Source organism: Ahaetulla prasina, chromosome 2 (assembly GCF_028640845.1).
Source record: "Ahaetulla prasina isolate Xishuangbanna chromosome 2, ASM2864084v1, whole genome shotgun sequence".
NCBI lineage: Eukaryota > Metazoa > Chordata > Lepidosauria > Squamata > Colubridae > Ahaetulla > Ahaetulla prasina.
Genome location: NC_080540.1, coordinates 252,825,468 through 252,848,787, shown reverse-complemented (window position 1 = coordinate 252,848,787; position 23,320 = coordinate 252,825,468). Strand labels below are relative to the sequence as shown.

General features: G+C 38.7%; 1 protein-coding gene across 1 annotated transcript in view; it reads right to left on the bottom strand.

Moving 5' to 3' along the window:
- Positions 1-20,722, bottom strand: part of TMEM232 (transmembrane protein 232) — a 120,400-nt gene extending 99,678 nt beyond the window's left edge. Inside the window, exons 1-6 of the mRNA XM_058168078.1 lie at positions 20,700-20,722; positions 17,326-17,437; positions 16,153-16,258; positions 8,321-8,478; positions 5,296-5,395; positions 2,157-2,326 (exon numbers count right to left, since the gene is read on the bottom strand). Coding sequence (XP_058024061.1) covers positions 2,157-2,326; positions 5,296-5,395; positions 8,321-8,478; positions 16,153-16,258; positions 17,326-17,437; positions 20,700-20,722 — 669 coding nt within the window. The remainder of the gene's footprint in view (positions 1-2,156; positions 2,327-5,295; positions 5,396-8,320; positions 8,479-16,152; positions 16,259-17,325; positions 17,438-20,699) is intronic.
- Positions 20,723-23,320: the final 2,598 nt, after the last annotated feature.

The window sequence follows — 23,320 nt, the reverse complement described above, 5'->3', positions numbered from 1 at the left end:
CCCTGTCTTATGTCTAAGGATATTTATCCATCTAGTAGAGCTATATTATTATTATCCTTCTCATCTTTCTTATTATGTTCTATTATTGGTATCTTATGAGTATATTACTTTGTTATTTGCATATACACTGAGAGCTTACTTTGAGAGACAAATTCCTAGTTTGTCCACTTGGTCAATAAAGAATATTCTATTAAACAGCATCACTGATATCACAAGGGTGGAGATATACAGCTAGGTATCATCAGCATGCTGATGGCTATGGTTAATTTCCTCCAGTGGTTTCATATAAATATTAAATAGGAGTGGAGAATGCATCAAACTCTAGCACTTCCTAAAGTCAAGTTCAAGGGCAGGACCTCTTACTCCCAATCAACACTGACTGGAACAGTCTATGGAAGAAGAAAGAGAACCAGCACCATGCAGTGCCACCCACCCCCAACCTCTGCAGCCAGTTCAGAAGGATACCATGATCAATGGTATGGAAAGCCACCAAGAGATCAAGGATGGATGCACTATCCCATCCCACTCCCATCAGAGGCCATCTAAATCACAACCAATTCTGTTTCAATTCCATACCCAGGTCTGAAATCTGACTGAAAGAAATCAAGTTAATCTGCTTCATACAGAATCCTCTGAAGCTGCTATATGACCAATTTCTCAGTAACCAAAAAAGGGAACACTGGTTACTGGTTGAAAATTAGCCAGTATATGTTAGTCCAGCTTCTTGACAAAAGAATCGACCAATGCCTCTTTAACAGGTAAAGAACAATACTCTCTCTCAAAGAAAAATTCACCACCACTAAAACTTAATCACTTCATGTCTCAGGAAACCTTTGCCAGCCAGAAGGATTATAAGTCTAATAAACCAGTAACAAAGAGCAGAGTTCATCCAGGTCGATTAGTTGCCCAAATTATTTTATTCTACATTAAGCGTGGATTGTTTTATTCTTGTGTTTGTGAAGATTCCAAAGATTTCCGTCCTGAAATTAAAAGATCTGTTTTATCTGAAGCTAGGTCATTTGAAAGGTGTCAAGATTCCCTACACCACATAGTTTGATTTGCAACTTCATGGCCATTGAGAAAAATGGAGGGAATGCCAAATTATCAACAGCAGGGGAAGCAAATTTGCTCTGACTTCTAAAATGATAGTTTTCAGCATTTCTCATTATTGATCATAATGCCTGAAATTGCTAGAAAATATAATCCAAAAATTCACATTCTCCCATTCTTAGTATATTCCAGGGATAAGTAAATTGTAGCCCTCTAGATATTTTGAAAAACAATTTTCATGAATCACTGTCAGCATGACTAGTAATTATGTAGTGTGGTAGCCTTATACACCTGAAGAAGAGCATAGGTTATAAATACCAGGTCTATCTCAAAAGCAATTTTCCAGAAATTCAGGCAAGAGTTTTTCACAGTTCCACTTTAGTCACTTCCAACTCTTTGTGACCGAAAATGGTCTGTTAGTACTGGTCACTCACTAAGATGGTCTATCGGTATTAGTACTGGTTTTTTCAATACTTGTAAGCTTTTGCTTGTGTCATTAGTGGCAGCATTCATGATGGCATCTAACTAGCTTGATTTGTGTTGGCTTCTTTTTCAATTTGATATTTTCTAAGCATCAGAAATGCCTTCAATAGCTCTTACCTTCATATCATGTATCTAAAACATCCTAAGCTTTAATCTAGAGCTAGTTATTCATGAACTAGAGTTTTTGCCTTTCTGCAGGCAAGCATGTACTCTCCACACATCTCTAATTGAGGACTAGAAAAGTTTCAGAAAATCCAAAAAAAAAAAAAAAACTTCCACCAAGGAACCAAGATTAAGATTTTGAGTCTCTGTGATGAGGCCACCCAAATTGGTTGTAAATGGGTTTTATACGCAACATCTCATAACTTACACACTTCTGTTAAGAAGATAAATATTTGGCTCCAATTCTCTATATCTGTATATATGCCTATTAGGTCGACATACTTCTGATAGAGAAGATTTCAAAAAACCAGGCTTTGAACAAGATAATTAATAACTTTTTTATATATACTTTTGCCAATCTGCCATTCCAACTATTAAAGTTCTCACTGAATTACTAATCATGCTTATTTAATCATGGTAATGCTGCTTGATGTACCATATATCAATTACGTGTTACCTACTGTGTCATGAAATGCTTTTTCCTCCATTTCTTCTAAATTTTCCTCGGATTCTAATTGTGATTCAGAAGCCACTGCTGTTTCACAGATAATTTCCCCAGCCTTCAGCATAAATTGCACCATGAAAAGGATGTTTGGGTAAAGTTGATAGCACATTTCACATGCTGCTAATGCTACGGCACAAATAACAACAACAACACCTTGTCAGTTTGTCCTGTTGAATTTTAGATACTATGTAATATCAACCATTGTTAGAATGAAAAGAATCTTTAGCAAAGAATTTTCTAGAATGGATATATAAATATTGTGTGACCTCTTGTGGATTGACAAATTATTACATGCACAATTCTAATGGAAGAATTTTATAATCTGTGTACGATACAGAAGTCCATTTCCCCTCCTATATCATTGATATATTTTTCATAAATGTTTCCTCTTCTTTTTTATTTATTTTTATTTATTTATTTATTTATTAGATTTTTATACCGCCCTTCTCCCGAAGGACTCAGGGCGGTTTACAGCCAGAATAAAAACAATAGCAATGTACACTTAAAACAAAATTTAAAAACTTATTATATAATTGGCTGAGATTTAAAACATTTAAAATCTAAAAACCCTTAAAATTCATCTAAAAAATTTAAAATTTAAAATTTAAGTTTTTACAACTCTTGGTGTAAAATTTTTAAAAATCTATATGAAAAACAGTTGGTTTAGGTTGTAATCTTCTTTAATGGTTGTCTTTTTATCTGCAATGTTTCCTAATCTATTCATTTTTTTATAAAAGAACTGCAATCCAATATTTAGGCAAAAATGCAGGAGTAGAGCAGTGGTGGGTTTTACTTACCTTTGCTATTGGTTTGCTCATGCGCGCGCCACTTCTGCGCATGCACAGAACGTATTTGATGACTTCCGGGTAGGTCGGCAGAGCCTCCCACTGCCACTACTACCAGTTCTCCCAAACCGGTGCGAACTGAGAGCAACCCACTACTGGAGTAGAGGCATGCTGAATCATATTTCCTGACAGAAATTTCCTGACAGTTAGAACAATTAATAAGTGGAACGACTTGCCTTCAGAAGTTGTGAATGCTCCAACACTGGAAATTTTTAAGAAAATGTTGGATAACCATCTGACTGAGATGGTGTAGGGTTTCCTGCCTGGGCAGGGGGTTGGACTAGAAGGCCTCCAAGGTCCCTTCCAACTCTGATGTTATGTTATGTTATGTTATATGTAGGAAGTGTAAATTAATTCAGTTTATATTAAATTACAGATCTGAATTACTATCCCTCAATCTCAGTACACAGAATTTTTCTCTGGCATTGTCTCCTTTATTAAATGGAAGGATTCAATGTGCTTCTTCTAAGCAACAGCTGCTAACGATGAAGCAGACAGAAGAAGCTGATAATTTAAGCAATCTGCTTAATACTAACTTGCTGTTTTGTGTATAGGTCAGTGAATTTCAATGGCAGTTTTCACCCATCTCAAAAATATTATAAATTAAAATATTTATATAAATCTTAATACAATGTAAAAATAGCTGTCCAATAACTCTAATGAAGGAACACACGATCAATCATTACTGTACTGCTACAAGTGGAATGAGAACCTTCTTTTTAAATAGATTTTCTACGGCAAAATGCTGCAACGGGAAAGTTTACTGAAATTACACTTTAAAGAATTACTAAGATAATCAGGACAATAAAGCTAGCCCAAAGCTGTGAATGCTATTTCTAATGAAAGGTATATATTGGTTTTAATAAAATATTTTGTGGAGCAAGTTTTTTTCATTGCTATTTTTCAATCTATATTCAGTATCATATTATGGTGGGGGTGTCATTATCTTTTTATACTGGCTACTGCCCATGGGGAGATCCTTAATCAGGACAAATATATCATTGATATTGTTTTTAATTGTCTGACTTTATATTCTTGATTTTAGGAATGAATGTGTGGCCTTGACAACCAACAGCAGTGGCAAGTTTGTAACACCACTGCAATATTAGCAGCATCAGCCCCTGCCCGCCCCCCACCCCTGACTGCTGAGTCACTGCAGGCTATGCATATGTATGCCAAAAATCTGATGTATATTAGGAAAATCTTTAGCATTCATTAGAAATATCAGCTTTGTGAGCAAAACTATTCTGATGTCGTCAAACACCATTAGCTGCTCTTTCAGTCACATTAACCAGCATGAAGTTCTCAGATTGTCACATTTGAATTTCAGGGAACTCTTAAGAAAATAGTGCAATGCTAAATTATTTAACCTTTTACAGAATCCCCTTCTCGTGGAACATGATAGATCATGGCAGCACAACAAAAAGCCTTCAGGGTAATTCAGGTTGAGCAAATTCTATTTATAATTTGGAACTGATCTTTGGGATAAAACCATATTGTTCTAACAGTTATTTTTACTTGCAATGAAAGGTTTATTGGCAGAAATAACTTTCTTTTAAACTATAAAATGAGTCCAGACCAGACTGTGGAAAACAAGTTCTTCCTACAATCAATTATAGGAAACCAAGTATGATCTCTGTATGAAGTCGCCCCCACATGCCATCATTAACATTATTTTCTAAAACAGATGAAAAGCAAATTAAAGAAATGAAAATCCTCCAGAAAGGAAATTGGGATTGATGGTAATAAACAGAGTGGCGAGTGCCAATTTTCTCTTGAGTTGCCCCTTTTAAAGAGAATTCCTTTGGGTTAATGCCTATATTCTCTCGAGGTCAAGAATAATCAGATCAAGATAGTCTGTCTGTTTGCCAGCAGAAGAGCAAGAAATGAGCAGTGATGCCCTTTCCTCTCTTTCTCTTAGCTTCACTCTTCTATCCCATGCTTACTGAAAAAGACCAGGTTGCTTTTGCCAAACATTTGAACCAATCACTTGTAGACAACTTGTAAAAATAGGCTAACGATGTCATAAAATATAAATATAGGCCAGATATATTCCCTATGTCAAAGGTTGCATGTTCCTATTAAATAGGCAGGAGTAAATAGAAGATGTCAATCTGGATTTGCCCTCAAGTTTCTTTTGATGTTGGCTTTTTGTTTTTTGCTAACACAACTAGATTGGTCACAAAGATTCCAAAGCATGTTACAAATATAGCAAAGATAAACAGAATTTTTTTTTAAAAAAAAATCTACCTTTCAAGCCAGTCTGAAGCCTGGATTTGTGTTTTTCGGGAAACCTCTGGTAACCAAATAAATATAGCAGAAGTAATCTTAAAAAGACTAAAAATCCAAGCTGTCAAAAGAAACACACATGGTATTTATTCTATAAATTTCTATTTGTCAGTGCCCATGTATAAGTTGTCAGAAACAATTTACTAAATATTTACTTATCTAATGTATTACTTATTCAGTAATGTATTTACACTTGGCTCACTGTTATTTTATACCAGGGGTATGAAATTGGCAGTCTGCAAGCCAGATGCCTCAGGTGCAGACCACGCCCACCCCAGCTTGTAAAGGGAAAAAATGTCATAAAACATCATGTGACAGCGAGAGTTTGATACCCGTGTTCTATAGCAGGGGTCTCTAACCTTGGCAATTTTAAACCTGGAGGACTTCAACTCCCAGAATCCCCCAGCCAGCTTTGCTTTCTGCGAGTTGAAGTCTGGGAGTTGAAGTCCGCCAGGCTTAAAGTTGCCAAGGTTGGAGACCCCTGTTCTATAGTATACTATAGCTTTTTAACCATGCTCAAGGTATACTATTTTGGAACTTTTGTTGCCTTATTTGTTTTGTTTTCAATTATTATCTTCATGGGGAACTATTTCATTACATACTACTGTTCCAGGTGAGGACACAAAAGGTTCTCCAAATATGTAAATGAGAAAAGCAGGATCCCAGAGACAGTTATTTTCAATGTCTGACCTCATCCTATGAAATAATCTCCACCCAGAGATGCAGTCAGATCTAATGTTCCCTTTACTTTCTGACTATTTTATTTTATTTATTTGTGAAAGTGTGTATGGCCATCCACTCACTCTCAGTGACTCTGGGCAGCTTACAAAAACAAAAAACCCAGTATACAAACAATGACATGTGTGGTAAGATTTTGCTTTGTCCAGCTATTTCTCAAGCAAGTACTAATTTGTGCCCCACAATGTAAGCATGCAAGTAAATTGTAAATATATGTAACAGTGATGTTTTAAATGTTTATGTATTTCTTGAAGTACAAACTCATAAGTTGTGTCCTCAAATGATTTTTAACTCCTGGAAACTGCACCTTGCAGGTTTTTTGACAATTTTTTTCAGAAGTTTATTACTGCCTAGGGCTGACAGAGTAAGACAGGTTCAGTCACCCAACCACTGTTGTGCATAAGACAGGATTAAAATCCATAATCTTTACACTGCCTAAACATATTATGATGATTGGTTGCAGAGTTAGCCAGATATTTAGCCAGGATTTGGCATGTTTATCCACCTATTGAGTCTTTCCCAAGAACTGGGATAGGCAGATGTTGCTGTTTGACAATGTTAGAATTATCATTGCAGGATGTAAGCTGTTTCAAATAATGCTGCCTGTTGCAATTGACTGATGGTGATTTTGTCAGTGCCAATGGTGTTCAAATAGTGCTCCTGATGTTTTAGAATTGCACTCAAGGTGCCAGTAATTATTGGTACAATCTTTGTTGCTTTTGCCACCGTCATTTTACTTCTACTTGGAGGTCTTTATATATTGTGATTTTCTCCACTTCTTTTATTCTGCTGTTTTTAATGTATTGCAGCATCTACCATCCAGACTTTGTTGTCTTTCGTATTGACAACTACTATGTCTGCGGTATTACATGGTAGCGACTTCTCTGTTTAAATTCTCAAGTCCCAGAGCCCTTCATCTTCACCTGATGCTGACCAATTCTTGATCGTTTCTCCATCACTTCTGCAGTTATTACATATTCTTTCATTTCAACTTCCTTTTTTCCCTTCTTTATCTAAGTCACATTCTTGTATATCTAACGACCAGAACTGCCCAAGTATTGAGGTGATTGTTGTTATTGATGTTGTCATTATTTGGGGGAAATGTCATTTTGCACATGTTGGGTTTTTTGTGTTTTTTTACTGTGTGTGCAATCTTAATGGGTGGGTTAGGTAGCATAATTTTGAAAGTCTGAAAACATAGCTTAAGCACAAGGTCTTTGAAGTTTAATTGTTGCCTAGACCTTAGTTGGTGCTTATTTTGCTTTGGAGTTCAAAAGCAACAGCAGTCTACAAATTAAGATATCACGTTAATCCATACTTGGGTCTTCAGACTCATTTTAGTTTATCCTAATGTAAAGATTCATTTTAGCCAGTGCGCTGTTTCATTTTTGTCTAAAAGTTAAGTTATGGCAACTGGGCTTTTTTCTTTTTTGCTTTGAAACGTTTCACTGTTTAGATAAGTAACTGCTTCAGACTAAAGAATCTACTTGAATAAGCAGCAAAATCTTTCAAACCAAAAAAGAAAAGAATGAATCAACTTCCATGATTCATGGAATCAACATGAATGCCATGAATCAACTTCCAGACAACTCTACCTAGTTGACAAAGAACCTTCATTGATAAATGTTTCATTTTATTTTTAAAATCTTTATTACTTTTCTGTAATATTTCTGGCTTGATTGTTAAAATTTTAATTTAATTTAATGGGTTTTAAATTTCTGTAATTTTATAGGGTGTAATTTGTATTTTAAATTTTTTGGCCAATTGAATAAGTTTTTTAAGGGTTGTTCTTAATATTGTATGTGTTTGTGTTTGTATTTTATTTGGTGGTTCACCGCCCTGAGTCCTTCGGGAGAAGGGCGGTATACAAATTAAATTATTATTATTATTATTATTATTATTATTATTATTATTATTATTATTATTATTATTATTATTATTATTATTATTATTATAGCAGTGAACATAAAAATCATTACTTATTTACCAAAAATTATTACTTACTAAAAAAAAGTCTAAACAACATTCCAAAACAAAAAAAGCAAAAAGTAAATAATCAGAAAAGCAAACAGTTTCAGGTACAATTGCCGAATGCAGTTCCTGAACTAAGAAATCTTTCCCAATCCTGCAGAAAGAGCAAGTCTCCATAGAATATTAAAGGAATATTGGCATATAATGTTTATATAATCATTGAAGATGATATATCTATATAAGGAAGCAGTGTGTTAATATTAAAAGCAGAGCATACCTTCAACAATTTGATTTCACATGAGAATAGATATGGTTTCTGTGCTGCGTCATAACAGAGTTTATACAAAATGCATTCTGCTATAAAAAATAAAATACTGATGTGTTCTGGAGCAATGGGGGCATGATCCAATGAAATTCCAAGAATCTCAAGAGCTTCTAAAGAAAAAAAAGGAAAGGAAAAACAAATTCAGATTGGTCTTAATATTTTACAAGTCTATAAAATCTTAATACTTCACACAATATTCATCACACCTGCAACACAATGCTTGCCAAATTCTGAACAAAATAAAAAGTGTTAAATAAATTTCCCACAGATTGTTTGCCTGTTCTGATTATCATTTTGATGAAAATGTAATTAAGACTCATCCCTCTCATAATTTTGATCAACGGTTGCTAAAATATTTCTGCTAGAATGTGAATTAAATGCTATTGCATAATAAAGCCATCTAATAAAGTTGAATGGGCCACCAAGAATGTGCAATGTGAGGCCCTGGGAAGAAATGAAGAACTCAAGATGTGACCTCCACATCACAAAACCTATTGACCACATGAAATCCTTATAAACAGAAGAACACTGACTCTGAAATCCCCTAAACTCCACTGAATATGTTACCTAGTATGGTAACTAAACGTTCGGAAACCAACCCACAAGCTCAGAAAACGAACCTCCACCCTCATCTCAAGATGACTCCACTGAGAGTGGAGCTGATGATCATAGCAGAATGAGGAAATGTGAAAAGACCAGTTCCTGGAATTCTTCTCTGGAACAGGAAAGAACTCAGATTACCCTCCAATTACTCTAGACAGTAGGTCCCTGCAAGAATTATAATACACAGCAGTCTCCAGTGGCTGTAAAGTTCTGGAAGCTGAGGGATCACCATCTGCGCTTTCTAAAAACTATTAAACAATAGTGATAACAAATCTGTCAAATTCTTTTTCATGTGGGCTCAAACTCACAAGCTTACACTGATACATTTTAGTCAGGCTGGCTGGAAATTCTGGTTATGGAAGATTCCAGGATAAAAAGATTACTCTAGAACAGTGATGGCTAATCTTTTTGCCATCACATGCCAGGAGGGAGGGCAGGAGGGTCATGCGCACACCCGCACATGTACACATGCCCACACCCGCACATGCGCATGCGATCCCCCTCCCCGCTCCTGGCATGCGAGGCGCCTCTCTGAGTCTGGGGAGAGCGAAAACAACCTTCCCCACCACCCCCCGGAGGCCCTCCAGAGGGCAGAAATGGCCCATTTCCCAACTTCAGGTTGGACAGAAAATGAAGTTTTTTGCTGTCCCCAGCCTCCAGAGCCTCTCTAGGAGTCTTCCGGGTGAGGAAGGCCGTTTTTGCCCTCCCCAGACTCATAAAGAGGCTCTGGAGCCAGGTGAGAGAGAAAAATGGGCCTTCCCCACCCCCCCACCCCAGGCCCTCCGGAGGCAGGAAACAGCGTGTTTCCCTACTTCTGGTGGACCCAGAAGGCCCAAAAATCTTTCCTGGATTGAAGGCCCTTCTGTAAATAGAAGAGCATATTTGAATCAATTCAATAGCTACCTAAATATTATTTACACCGATATGTTTTAGAACAGTTTCAGTTTTAACTCCTTCTCTCTCTCTCCTTCTCTTTCTCCCTCCCTTCCTCCCTCTCTCTCTCTCTCTCTCTCTCTTTCACGCACACACACACACAATTCCATTATTCCTGAAAATATAGAAGAACAGAAATACTAAAAGAGAAAATATGCAGCCAGTAGGGACAAGTGAAGTAAGGCTCTTCTATTAGCATCCCAGAAACTGGAAAATAATAAAACCTACTCAGCTCAGCCATAAAACGTTTAGGAGGCCAAGGAATGTTAATAAACCTAGAAAGTGAACATATGGTCTGGGAAACAAGATCACCATGATTAAACCAGTAAAAATAGCTTGGGGGGGGGAGGACCATATTTAAGAGAGTGCTACCTTTGTTCCATCTATGTACCATGGTTTCTATAGTTCCAACCAATTGTTTCATAGAATCTACCTCATTAATATGATATGCTGCTTTAGCTCACAATTAACCATCAATGAATCCAGTCCTATGGATATCTTAATTTGCATCAATACATTAAGAGCTGTTGCAGCCCCACTTTTAAGTTTGCTCGTCCTGCCTGCAGTATTGTACGGGTAATCCTCGACCATAATTGAGCCCAAAATTTCTGTTGATAAGTGAGACATTTGTTAAGTGAATTTTGCCTCATTTACTACCTGTTTTGCCATAATTGTTAAATGAATCATGGCAGTTATTATAGTAACACAGTTGTTAAGTGAATCTGGCTGCCCCATTGACTTTGCTTGTCTGAAGGTCACAAAACCTAACCCTGGGACACTGCAACTGTCATAAATATGACTCAGTTGCCAAACATCTGAATTTTGAGCAGGACTATGGAAATGCTGCAATGGTTGTTAAGTGTGAAAAACAGCCATAAATCACTTTTTTCAGTGCTGTTGTAACTTCAAAGAATCACTAAATGAATTGCTGTAACTTGAGGACCACCTGTATTAAGCAGTCTGTGCTTTGATGAATTGCATACTAGTCTCCAGTTTAAATGAACTATTGGGAAAAGCTGTGGCCTATTGCAAAGCCCTATTTCCTATCCATGATAAACCATAACAATCTTGTTCCAGATCTCTTTGAATTACATCCCATTTTAGTTCTGCAGTGAATAAATACATAAACTAACAAAGTACCATATTTATGTATAGAATATGGTCACTTTGCATAATGTTTTAAATCACCAACCAGCATGTATATTTCAGATAACACATTATTATTGCCCTTATCCAACCACTTTTTTATTAATTCACCCTGTATTTTCAAAATTATTATTTTAATTCTACAGTCAATTCTAAATTAAAGCTTAGGTACAAGATATACCCCAGCATTTTTTTAAAAAATAAAATGTTTGGTTCTCCAAAGATTTTAAGACAGAGAACAAATCATATTTTAGAGAATTCCCCATAACCTTTGGTCAATTTTATTCATTGTATAATTGGGGAAAAACTAAAGCATTTCATTATTTAAGACAAATTATTTCAGTAGTTTACACATTATACTAAATTACACCTTATTCACATTTAAATTCAGAAAGAATTTCTAAAGCAATCTTATTTGAAAATGAAATCAAAAGGAAAAATGATGAATGTACTGTATTTTTCAGAGTATAAAATGCACTTCCCCCCCAAAAAGTGGGTACAAATTTTGGTGTGTCTTATACAGAAAATGTTGCAGCGCGAGGGAGGGGGATTGGTGCAGCGCTGATCAGTAGTTCTAGAATGGGCCATGGCAGTGGTGGTGAATGAGCCATGGCAGCGGCAAATGGGTGGCAGCAAACAGGCGGCGGCAAACAGGCAACAGCAAATGGGCCGCAGCAAACGGGCTGCGGCAAATGGGCCACAGCGGCAGCAAACGGGCCGCACCGAATAGGCCACTCCAAAAGGGCCACAAAGGCGGCAAATGGACATGCTGAATAGGCAGTGGTAGTGGCAAATGGGCCATGGCAAATGGGCTGTGCTGAACAGGCCGTAGCAGTGGCAAATGAGCCATGCTGAATGGGCGGTGCTGGTGGCGAATGGAGCGCACCAAATAGGCCGCGCCGAACAGGCCACAGAGGCGGCGAACAAGCCACGCTGAATGGGCCACGGCGATGGCGAATGGGCCCATGGTGAACAGGATGTGCTGAACAGGCCTCAGCAGCGGCAAACGGGCCACACCAAATGGGCCACAGCAGCAGCAAATGGGGCAGGCCGAACAGGCTGTGGCAATGGCGAACTGGCCACAGCAAATGGGCAGTGGTAAATAGGCTGTGCTGAACAGGCCGCAGCAGCGGCAAACGGGCCACACCAAATGGGCCACAGCAGCGGTGAATGGGCCACGCCGAACGGGCCATAGCAATGGCGAACTGGCCGCAGCAAATGGTCGGTGGTAAACAGACTGTGCTGAACAGGCTGCAGCAGCGGCAAATGGGCCTCATCAAATGGGCCATGGTAGTGGGCCACAGTGGCATCAAACAGACCGTGGCGGCACCGAACGGGTCGCCGGAGTGCCGAACGGGCTCCAGTGCCAAACGGGCCCCAGAGGCAAATGGGTGGTGGCAAACGGGCCAGGTGAATTCCGGATGGATGCTGGGAGTCAGAGGCAGAATTTTATTTTGTTGTTTTCCTCCCCCAAAAATGTAGGTGTTTCTTATAGTCTAAAAAATTATTTTGTAGCTGCAAAAAAAATTAATCAAAATGCAAGCTATTAGATAGCTGTTTGTTTTTTCACTGGAGGAGGAATGGAATATTTGCCGTGGTTAACCTCTGACCATCTTGCTCAGAAGAAACATGTGGGGAGGGGAATGGCAAAGACTCCTGGAGCAAATTTCAAGCAGCAGATAAAGATAAAGGAGCTCTTCTTGAACTCAGCTTCTGCTCTTCTTTGTGGACTTATGGAAGCAGTTCTTCTGATGACAGTTATTCAACTGTCCAATTTAGCAGAGATTAAAACAAAAACAGCTGTAGCTGTAGGAGACTAGTGAAATGAATAAAATGGCTGCCTAGAGAGAGAGATAAGGAGACCATGGGCTTCCTAATCTTCAAAAAGCGGTCAGAATTTCTTTATGGGAAAAAGAATGAGTACAAAACAAAAAGGTTGAAAATACACCCTCTACAAAAATTATAATTGTGATATCAGCAGTTACAATTCTGATCTATAAGTGCATATTGTGCATGCTCAGGCATGTACTTTTACCATTCAGTCATGTGTGCATGACAAATAAGTTAGCCACATTCTAGACCTATGAGGGCTCTCTCAGTAGCTCTTAGAGCCATGGTGGTGAACCTATGGCACCCGTGCCAGAGGTGGCACGCAGAGCCCTCTCTGTGGGCACACAAGCCGTCACCCCAGCTCAGCTTTGCCACGCATGTGTACGCACCTCCAGCCAGCCAGCTGGTTTTCAGGTCTCTCCTGTGCATGCATGGGGGCTGGGCGCATTTTATTTATTTATTTATTTATTTTGTCAAATACATATTAAATAAAATATATAAGTATAAGCATGAATTGAATACATAAAATGAATACAACTAAATGGAACATTAGGAAACATAAAGGCAATGAAATTTCTATCTATAAATCACAGCACCCTACTGGTTCTTTGTCATGGATAATAGGCAAAAGTTTCTAAGCAGCTAACTCAAGGGTGTCAAACTTGATTACTTCATGTGATGTCACGTGACGTATCGCAACGTTTATTGCCTTTGCAGAGTTTGGGTGGGCATGGCCTGTGCATGACGCATATGGCCCATGGGCCACCAGTTTGGCTGTGATCCGTGACAGTCTACAACTAGTATTTAAGCTAGTTTATTCATCAAATTTCAGACATTGTTTGCTCAGCTATGGTTTATTACATTAACCACAGTTGGTCATTTTACAAACCCACAACTGCATTCATGCAACATGTTAAGTCATTCTGAAACAGATGTTAAACTATGGATGCCTGGATGAATTCAAGCAGTACCTGAAATCCCACACTTATTCTTCAGCTTAAGCAACCAATATTCTTTTCTTTGGATAATCCTCGATTTAACTGTTTTACTGATTCTTGATCACACTCTCAGCAGACACAAACTTAGAAACTAAGCCCAAATTTATTTGGCTCTGGTGACCACACCAAGCATCGTTTCCTTTGTTGTCTTGAGCTTAGATCTTATATTTAGGGCTGCAGTAAGTTGCTACTTTCTTTAATCCATGTTATGAACCCTGGGATAGAAAAGAGCCACGTATCAGAACAAGGCAAGTGTTTTAGGTTAATAAAACACTTGCCCAATTTAGCATGTGGAACAACCAGGTGTTCCTGTTTTGCACCTTTTTTGATGCTGCGATTTAGAAGTAATTATGATCCATTATTTTGCTCTTGCCTTTATTTTTCTTTTCCAACTCTATTTTGCTCTGTGTTCCCCTTTCCTAGGGCTACGTACTACGGTATATCTGAAATGCAGAAAATATATGGCCAGTAGAGGGCAGCAAAACCTTAACATTTTTGGCTACTTCTTGCCAACATTCTTATGTTTGTCCCAACCCGTTTCTCTTACAAATACATTTCAACTAATCAGACAAACCAATTAATGTTGATAATTGGCCCTATACAGCTTTTAGGCTTCTGGTGGCACATCCAAAATTTAAAATAATGTAAGAATGTCTTTGCATAAGCCACTGAAATCATTCTAAGACCAAAACACACCTGATACAAAATCTTATGGATAGCATATTCCAGTGTTGGCGAACCTTTTTCTTGTTGCACGCCAAAAGTGTGTGTGTGAGCGCACGATAGTCCGCATGCGTGCGTACCGGCACCCATAATGCCCTGGGCACCCCACCTGCGAATGCACGCATGACCACCACCTCACACTCCTCTGTGCATGCTCGCATCCCCCCCTGCACCCCATTTTAGGCCTGGAAAGCCTCCTGCATGAAACTTTGCCAGCCCCAAGCCTCTAGCTGGGAAGGAGGGAAGCCTCAGCCCACAGCTCCTGCCACTGCTGGGGAAGCAGCAGTTCAAGAAGCAGCCGTCCGAGGCTTCAATTCCTCTCCCTGGAGACCTGGAGCTGCACGGTGGCAGGAGCAGCCAGCGGGGTGGTGGGATGCTTCAATCCCTCCCCTCAGAAGCCTGCTCAGGCAGGGAGACAGGGAAGCCCCAGCTTGTTCCTCCTTGCCGCCGCCAACCCCTCACCCCCTGGGGGGGACGGTTCTTGCATTGCTGCTTTCCTGGCAGTGGCAGGAGCAGCCAGCGGGACGGTGGGACACTTCAATCCCTGAAGCCTGCTCAGACGAGGAGATAAGGAAGCCCAGGCTCGTTCATCCTTGCTGCTGTCAACCCCTCGCCTCCAGGGGGGGCAATTCTCACGCTGCCACTTCCCTGGCAGTGGCAGTAGCGCCACAGGGTGGAGAGGTTGGCAGCAGGCTGTTCACGCTGGCTAAGAGGCAGCGGCAGCTCCTCCTGCCAGCCTCATGCTGCGGACAGCATCCAGGCAGCCATACCTGGTCTCCCCCTGTGGCAGCCCATGAGAATCCGAGGCAGCGCAGCTTCAGGGCCTTTCCTCACAGCAGCGGTGGAAGTGACGAAGCAGGCAGGCAGGCACAGGGAAGCGACGCACCCACGCTAAGAGCGTGCCGGGAAATAAACTTCAGCTGGCCGCTGCCACACACATGAAGGCCAGCTGATCATTCCGCGCGCATGTACACCAGTAACCAGCAGACTAGCTGGCCGGTGCACATCTGTGCCCCAAAAACCTGGAAGAGGAATGGGCAACTCTGTGCAAGCCGGGCGACATGGCTCTGTGTGCCACTTCTAGCACGCGTGCCATAGGTTTGCCATCACGGGCATATTCTATCTGAGACAAAAAAAGCTTTATTGTAAAGATAGCACACTTTTAGTCGATATTGGATACAACAGCGTAAATTTCTTCTAGGTGCCCCCCCAAAAAAAAGATTTACTGCATCCAATGTAGTCTAGACAAGCTAAATGTATATTGATTTAATTTTACAATATTTGCGATTTACCTCTAGTGAAATAGCAACATTTTGCATGTTAAGCAATGTCATGTGCATCCATTTAAGTTATTTGCATAATGACATCATTATTCCAATAGCATGTTGATGTATTTTAGTTAATTGTGTATTTTTATATTGAATAAACAGACATAACAGCTTTCTTCCACCAAATACTTTGTTAAAATGAGGTCCCTGTGTTCATAATTTAGCAGCATTTGTTCAGCAAAAAGAGAAAATGTGTATCAATTAAAATGAAAAAGGAACATACCTTCACTAATTTCTCCTTTGCACTGCGATAACATTATTGTCTCAGTCCATGCGACTGGAAGATTCACATACTTCCCACAACCTAATATGTTGAGACCCAATCGTCTCTGTCCAGAATATAAAATGGAAAAAAACAAAAGATTATAATACCATTTTTCCCGCAAGCTAACAGTAGACTTGGAGCTGAACTAAAAACTAATGAAATGAGCACATTCGGAAGACATTCAGAAGAAATTCTTCAGACTTTGCACAAGTCTAGTGCCTCTGAGCTAATCATTAAAGCAGCCGGACATTTTTCAGCCTTCTGCTTGGAATATATGTTGCTGATGCTGCTTAAAGAATGCATAAGACTCTTAAAGCAGTGGCATCTTTTTTCAAGACTGGAAAAGTGGAGCTGCTCTAATAAATAACAGAAACGGAACGGCAGTGCAAAATATAGCATTGTCAAAGTATGCAAAACTCTACTTAAAGATAACATTTAAAATGAACTGCTGACAAGAAAATACAAGGGCTGGCTGAGATAGCAATGTTTTCCTCCCTCAGGTTAAGTCTTAAATAAGAAGATAAATACTGAGTGTAATTATATTGTTACCATCAATTGAAGTGCCTTGCAACAAAGAGCAATTAATTACAAGCTCTGCATTCCAGCAATGACTTGCACTGAGCCAGTTTGTGAAGAGGGCACATGTGGTGCCCAAAACCAATCCAATGAAAGATCTTCAGGCATTTGGGAGTAAGCTTTTAAAACATAAATCTGTCAGAGTTGGAGTGACTTTACCTTATTTTTATACTAGATTGCCATAACAATATTTAACTTAACTATAAAGGGAAAGTCTCAGGCCATTTCTTTTTCTTCATCTCCTGGAACAAGAGGCAATAATTAAAAATTAAGATGTCCTTTCCTCACTGCCAGGATTGTTTTTATGAAATTACTTCAACGTGACTATATTTAAAAAGAAAACAAGTATTTCAAGCATTTTGAGCCTGGCATTTTAGATGTCCAAATACAAATTATTTTAACTGAATGTTTTTATTATTTTAACTGAATTTTAAATGAATGTGATATAGTAAAAAGTATTTTCATTAATTCTCAGGTCTTAAACAACACCATAAACATTTAGGTTCAACAGATGGTCTTTATAAATGACCTTTTATAAATCCTACATATACAAACCTTGCATCTAATAAGCATTTTTTTAGCCAGGTCTATGAATGCTTCCTTTCTTTCTGTTTCTGAGGCATTATTGAAATTCTCAATGAATTCTTCAGTAAGTTCAAATGGATTTCTAGAAAGATACACCCAAGAGAATATCAATTTAATTGGATGCATACATAGAATTAACCTTTCAAGCATAAAAGAACAGAAAGCTTATTTAATTTTAAAAGAGCCATTGTGTAATGTGAGTATTTAATATATACAAAGACTTTCTGCGGCCGTCTCACTTTTACAACAAATTTTATATCATCTACAGACTTGACAATTCTGTCCTGGTAAGATCAGAAATATATATGTGTGTGACAGGCCATCCTTTTATCTAGATAGAAATATTGGTTTTCTATCCTGAAAGTAATCTAGCTTAAGAAGTTGCTGTTCAGAGTTCAATATGCTCATTAGCTTTGGCACTGATATTGCCCAGGCTTTGGTCTAGAGGGAGGTTACCAAACTCCCAGCTGGTACATTCCTGCGCATCTTTATACTTCCACCTTAAGATAGTTCTTGCTTACTAACATCAATTAGTACCAGAATTACTAAATGATGCAATTGAAAAGCCCAGTATCACATGACTGTGCAGTGATGGCAGATCTGCATGTCCAATAGGTAAACAAATCCCACATCATCATTAAGTGCCATCTCACAGAGTTGCATTTGCAACCTCCTGCCAGCTTTGCCAATGATTTTGCTTGCAGGAAGATAGCAAAGAAAGTCACAAATTCCTGACTGTGAATGTGTGACACTACAATGTCATAATTGCAATCCAGGTGTTGAACAATCACATGCAGAGACGCGGCAATGGCTGGATCTTTGAGTACAGACATAAGTACCATTCGTTCAGCACCACTGTAAGTTTGAATGATCACTGAAGAAGTGGTTATTTTTGTTTGAATCATTAAACAAATGGTTATTAAGTACTAGAAAAACAAGAGCAAGTTGTTTGCCTTCTGAAGAGTGGGTCTTTCAGGACGCACACTTTCTATATAAGGTGTCTATGATTGTCTCTCCCTTGCAGTTGACATCTTTTTACTGGAATAGTAGTATATGCCGAGGGTACTGGTTTAAGCTCTCTCGGTGGAACTGTGAAGTTCTGTCTGCCTACAGTTAGCAGCTCAGTTGGAATTGTTCAAAGTAGTGTTTGACTTGGAGGTCATGAAAACAATGTGATCATCAACAAGTTCTTTCTGCTACAGGCATTTCCACTGCTACTGAAAATCTTAAATCTTTGCCCAACTGTTTTCCAAAGAAAAGAGAATTCACTATCTCTGCAAGTACCAAGTGCAATTAATTTCAAATCTCTTCCAGGATAAAAACTAAGCGAGTAGCTGGAGCCACAAAAGTATAAATGTACGCCAGGTGAAGGAAAAAGCACTGTTGATTTCACACACACACACACACACACACACACACACACACACACACACACAAAAGAAATATCAAGCCAGATTCTTAACATTCTTATATGATTCTTATATGAAGAAGTTTTTTTAAACATACGTCTATTAATGATATGCCTGTTCTCATCATTTTCTGATATTAAATGGGTGCTAGTGAACTGAAAAAGGGATTCTCAATTCTGGCCTTACATTTCTGGCATGTTTTCCCTGAGAGTCACTCAATATCAGTTATTGCACTTATCAATGCCATGCTGTAAGCAGGGTGAAATTCAGCAGGTTCTAGAGAACCAGTAGCGGAAATTTTGAATAGTTCAGAGAACCAGCAAATACCACCTCTAGAATGGGGTGAGAATGGAGATTTTGCAATATCCTTCCCCCAGGAGTGGGGTGGGAATGGAGATTTTGCAGTATCCTTTCCCTGTCACACCCACCAAGCCACACCATACTCACCAAGCCACGCCCCCAGAACTAGTAGTAAAAAAAATTGGATTTCACCACTGGCTGTAAGCTTCAACCATATTATTTTGCCTATTTTGAATTTTTTATCAATTGTGTCCTGTATTTTCTTTCCTTGTGCATATTTTCATTTTTAAACATTTTGCTTACTATTTTTGCTTCCTATGTTTCCACACTTGGCTTAATACTGCTTACCCCAAAAGGGAATGAATAATGTGATGGATCTGTTGTGGATGTGTCTACATCAGTTTTGCTGGATTTTATCTTCTGCTGTGAATCAACCACTTCTATGATTCTCATTGATTTGTTTTTAATTAGCAAAGGAGCCACCCTGTGGCAAGTGTGGAATTTTTTCGGGAAAAAAGTAACATTAAGCTAGGGATATTTTAAAAAAAAATTAAATCCACCTTTTCATTAAGGAATGTATATTCACTACATTTGTTATGACCTATCAGATTTTGTGCAACTATAACACTGGAATCACTTGAAATTCTAAGGCAAAACTATGCCTTTTCATTTTTGTTTAATCAGTTGTTTTTCTAATATTGGCTGAAATAATTAATTCAGTTTTATTTGTAGATGTTAAATGTTTCATATGGTATTATAGTTCATATGTCTTCAATAAGAAACTAACATAGAAAGTTTTAATCAATACCTGAACTTGCAAAAATTAAATAATTGATACATAGGAATGCCAGAAATCAGGGACAGAACAGAATATCTTTGAAAGAGTAAACATAATACTTCCTATTAGCAGACTAAGAAAAAAAAACTGACTTACCCAATTTATCTTCTTTAATTACTTTCAAGGCAGAAATTGAAATGTTACTCAGAGTAACTGGGTAATTCCAATGTGGAATTACTCAGTTACTCTAGTAACTAGAATAATTCCACATTGACAATACAGGTGGTCCTCAGTTAATAACAGTAATTGGGACCAGAATTATCCTCACTAAGCAATGCAGTCATAAAGTGTGACATCACAACTTCATCATTTAGCAACAACAGTTCTGGCAGTCTCTGGTTACCATCACTGTAAGGATCCTGTGGGTCAGTGTTGGCGAACCTTTTCAAAACTGAGTGCCAAAATGGGAGCGTGCACACATGGAGGAAGCACTAGAAGCCGGAAAAGCAGCCCCCCACTGCGCATGCTTGGGAGCACTGGAAACCGGAAAAGCAGCCCCCCACTGCGCATGCCTGGGAGCACCGGAAACCGGAAAAGCAGTTCCCCCGATGCGCATGTGTGTGCCGGGAAGCTGAGTTTCTGGTTTACAGTGTGCGCATGCACGCCAGTCACCTGGTCTTCTGACTTTCTAGTGTGCATGTGCGCATAAAGACCAGCTGGCCGGAATCCAGAAGAGCAACGGGTGACAGCTGGTGTGCCCGGAGAGATGGCTCTGTGTGCCACTTCTAGCACGCATGCCATAGGTCCGCTGTAGATCATTAGGCAAGGACCTCAATTGCTCATGACTTCCAAAATACTTCTCAACTTCCCCGACTCTCATCGTGGAAAGCTGGCAGGGAACCTCACAAATCGCAATCACATGACTACAAGAGTGGTGTGCCAACCAGAATTTTTGAAGGCCAGTCATAACTACCACTTGTTCAGCACCACTGCAAGTCCAAACAGTTGCTGAATGAATGGTTGTTAAACAAGGGCAACTTGTACGAAGCTAGTAACTATGTTATATCAGTGGTCAACAGAAATATATTAATTAAAGTTATGGTTAACCATCATACTGCTTTGAAGTTAATTACATTTCTTAATGGATTGCATTTTTATAAGAAATAACCATTAATAATTTATGAATGTAGCTATGTCTATTGCACTAAGCATATATTTGTTAGGAAGTCATCACTGTATCAAGCTATGACTTATATCATGATGATATATTGTAAGGCACCTTGCTGTAAGAATTTAATTATGCATGAAATAATCAATTCTCCTCAGCTATAGTTCTTGGAATAACCTGTAATGATAGATGTAGGATGCTATGAACTCATCATGATAAGTGTACTGTATTATTCTTACATTATTTAATCCAATTTTAATTCAATTTATAAAAGGAAAGTCAATTATTAAAGCAAATAGATCCAGCATTTTAAAATGCCTTTCCAAAATAACACCTGTCCAACTTGTGCTTTGGAATTTTTAACTTCCCCCCTCTTATTTCCTTTCTTTCAGCTCTGTAGTTTTTCTCTACATAGTTACTCACTGCTTTAACAAATAGTTGAGAGTCTCCTCTGAATTTTTTGTTCTCCTCTTTTCTTTTTAGGATTAGGTTTTACATAAAAAAGGAATAATCTCACCCAGTTCCATTCACTGTTCATTTACACCACTCCTGCACTTTCATTGTTGCCTTGGCTGTCCCAGCTAGGGACAAAAATGGCTGCCTCTTCTCCTCATCAGGAGCGAGAGGGAAGAAAGCCCTGAATCAAGCGGGAGAGATTGCGACTCTCCATGACCTTCAGTGTGCCCCTCTTTTCTTCACCACCCCTCCAGGATGGCTTTAGCTCCTTTCGGAGCCCTCTAACAGGAAGAACTCAGCGTGGGAACGCGGAGACCCACTCCTCATGTCCGATCTCACCACAACATCAGCCAGAAGCCTCTTCTCACATTATTTATCTGCCAACTGATAGCAATATACTTATGGTAAGACAGATGAATTTCATGTATGTGTGTGTGAGAGAGGGGGAAGGGAGAGAGGGAGGGAGGGAAGGAGGGAGGGAGAAAGAGAGAGAGAGAGAGACTGACTATACATGGGCTGAAAAAGTCTAGATACTAATAGGAGCTAGTGAAGTGTTAAAGGTGGCAGAATCTCTTTCATCTCCTCTGTTATTTATATAATTATTTATTGCATTTATATTTTACCACAATTAAAAACAACTCTCACTGGTTTATACAATATAACCTTAAATTATCCAAGGTGCAAATTAACAACTAAAACCACGCAATATAAAAAAGCTATTTGAAGAAATCAAGGAAAAGAAATTGATGACAAGATCTAAGCTTCCCTGCTGGCTTCCTCATTGACTTTGCTTGTGAGAAGCCAGCAGAGATCACAAATGGTAATCATGTGATCATGAGACACTGCAACTATCGTAAGTGCAAGCCACCTGCCCAATGCTCAGATTGCGATCAGATGACTACAGGAATACTGGGATAGCCAGAACTTCAAGGACAGATCATAAGTACCATTCATTCAGTGCCAACATAACTTCAGTCGCTGAATTAACAGAGTTAACTGAGGACTACCTGTACAGGAAGCATAGGCTGAAAAGGCAAAGGTGAGGTCATGTGCCACCTTTCGCAATGTACACTATATCTTTCATTGTCTACATTTTGATGGAATCTTTTTTAAACTCTATCGAAGTGTTTAGCTGACTTGTTCTTTTCCTTAAGACATGGGTTAAGAACCCTGAAAACACTGAAGGTATAAATACTGCATCAGTTATGACTATTTGAACTTACCTGCGTGGTTTTATCTTGAAATCAGCTGACCCTTTTTTCAGATATTCAGTCACCACTCTCTGATGAAGCTTTTCATGCTCATCTCTGGACACAATGCCAAAGTTATAATGCACCGGCACTCTTAAAATGGGCATAGTGTTGTAAATTCAATCTTTAAAAAACAAAACAAAAACAGTATAGCCAAAAGGGAAAATTTCCTGTACCAGACTAAGCTTTAAAAGTTTTCTGTCATGTCCCCCATGGAACTAAAAGACAAAACAAAACAAAAACAATAATGTGGATATCCTAAAAAGAACGGCAATTTTAAAAACTTAAGGTTTTTTTTAGCACTCCACTTAGAAAACAATTTAAACTACACTTATGTTAACCAATTATTCATAATAGAATAGCTAAAATTGCAATATGTTATGCTGTTTACATCCAAAAAATATAATTAAGTTGAATTGCATCTGGAATCATGCCAAACTGTTTGATTTATTCCAATCTCTCTATTTCATTATTACTTCTTGATCAGATAGTTAATTAGCCACCATACCAGACTAGCATGATGTTTGATTAATCAATTTAAATGTTATTACCGGTAATAACTGGTATGTGGTAGGCAATATAATATCAAAGAATTACAATATTA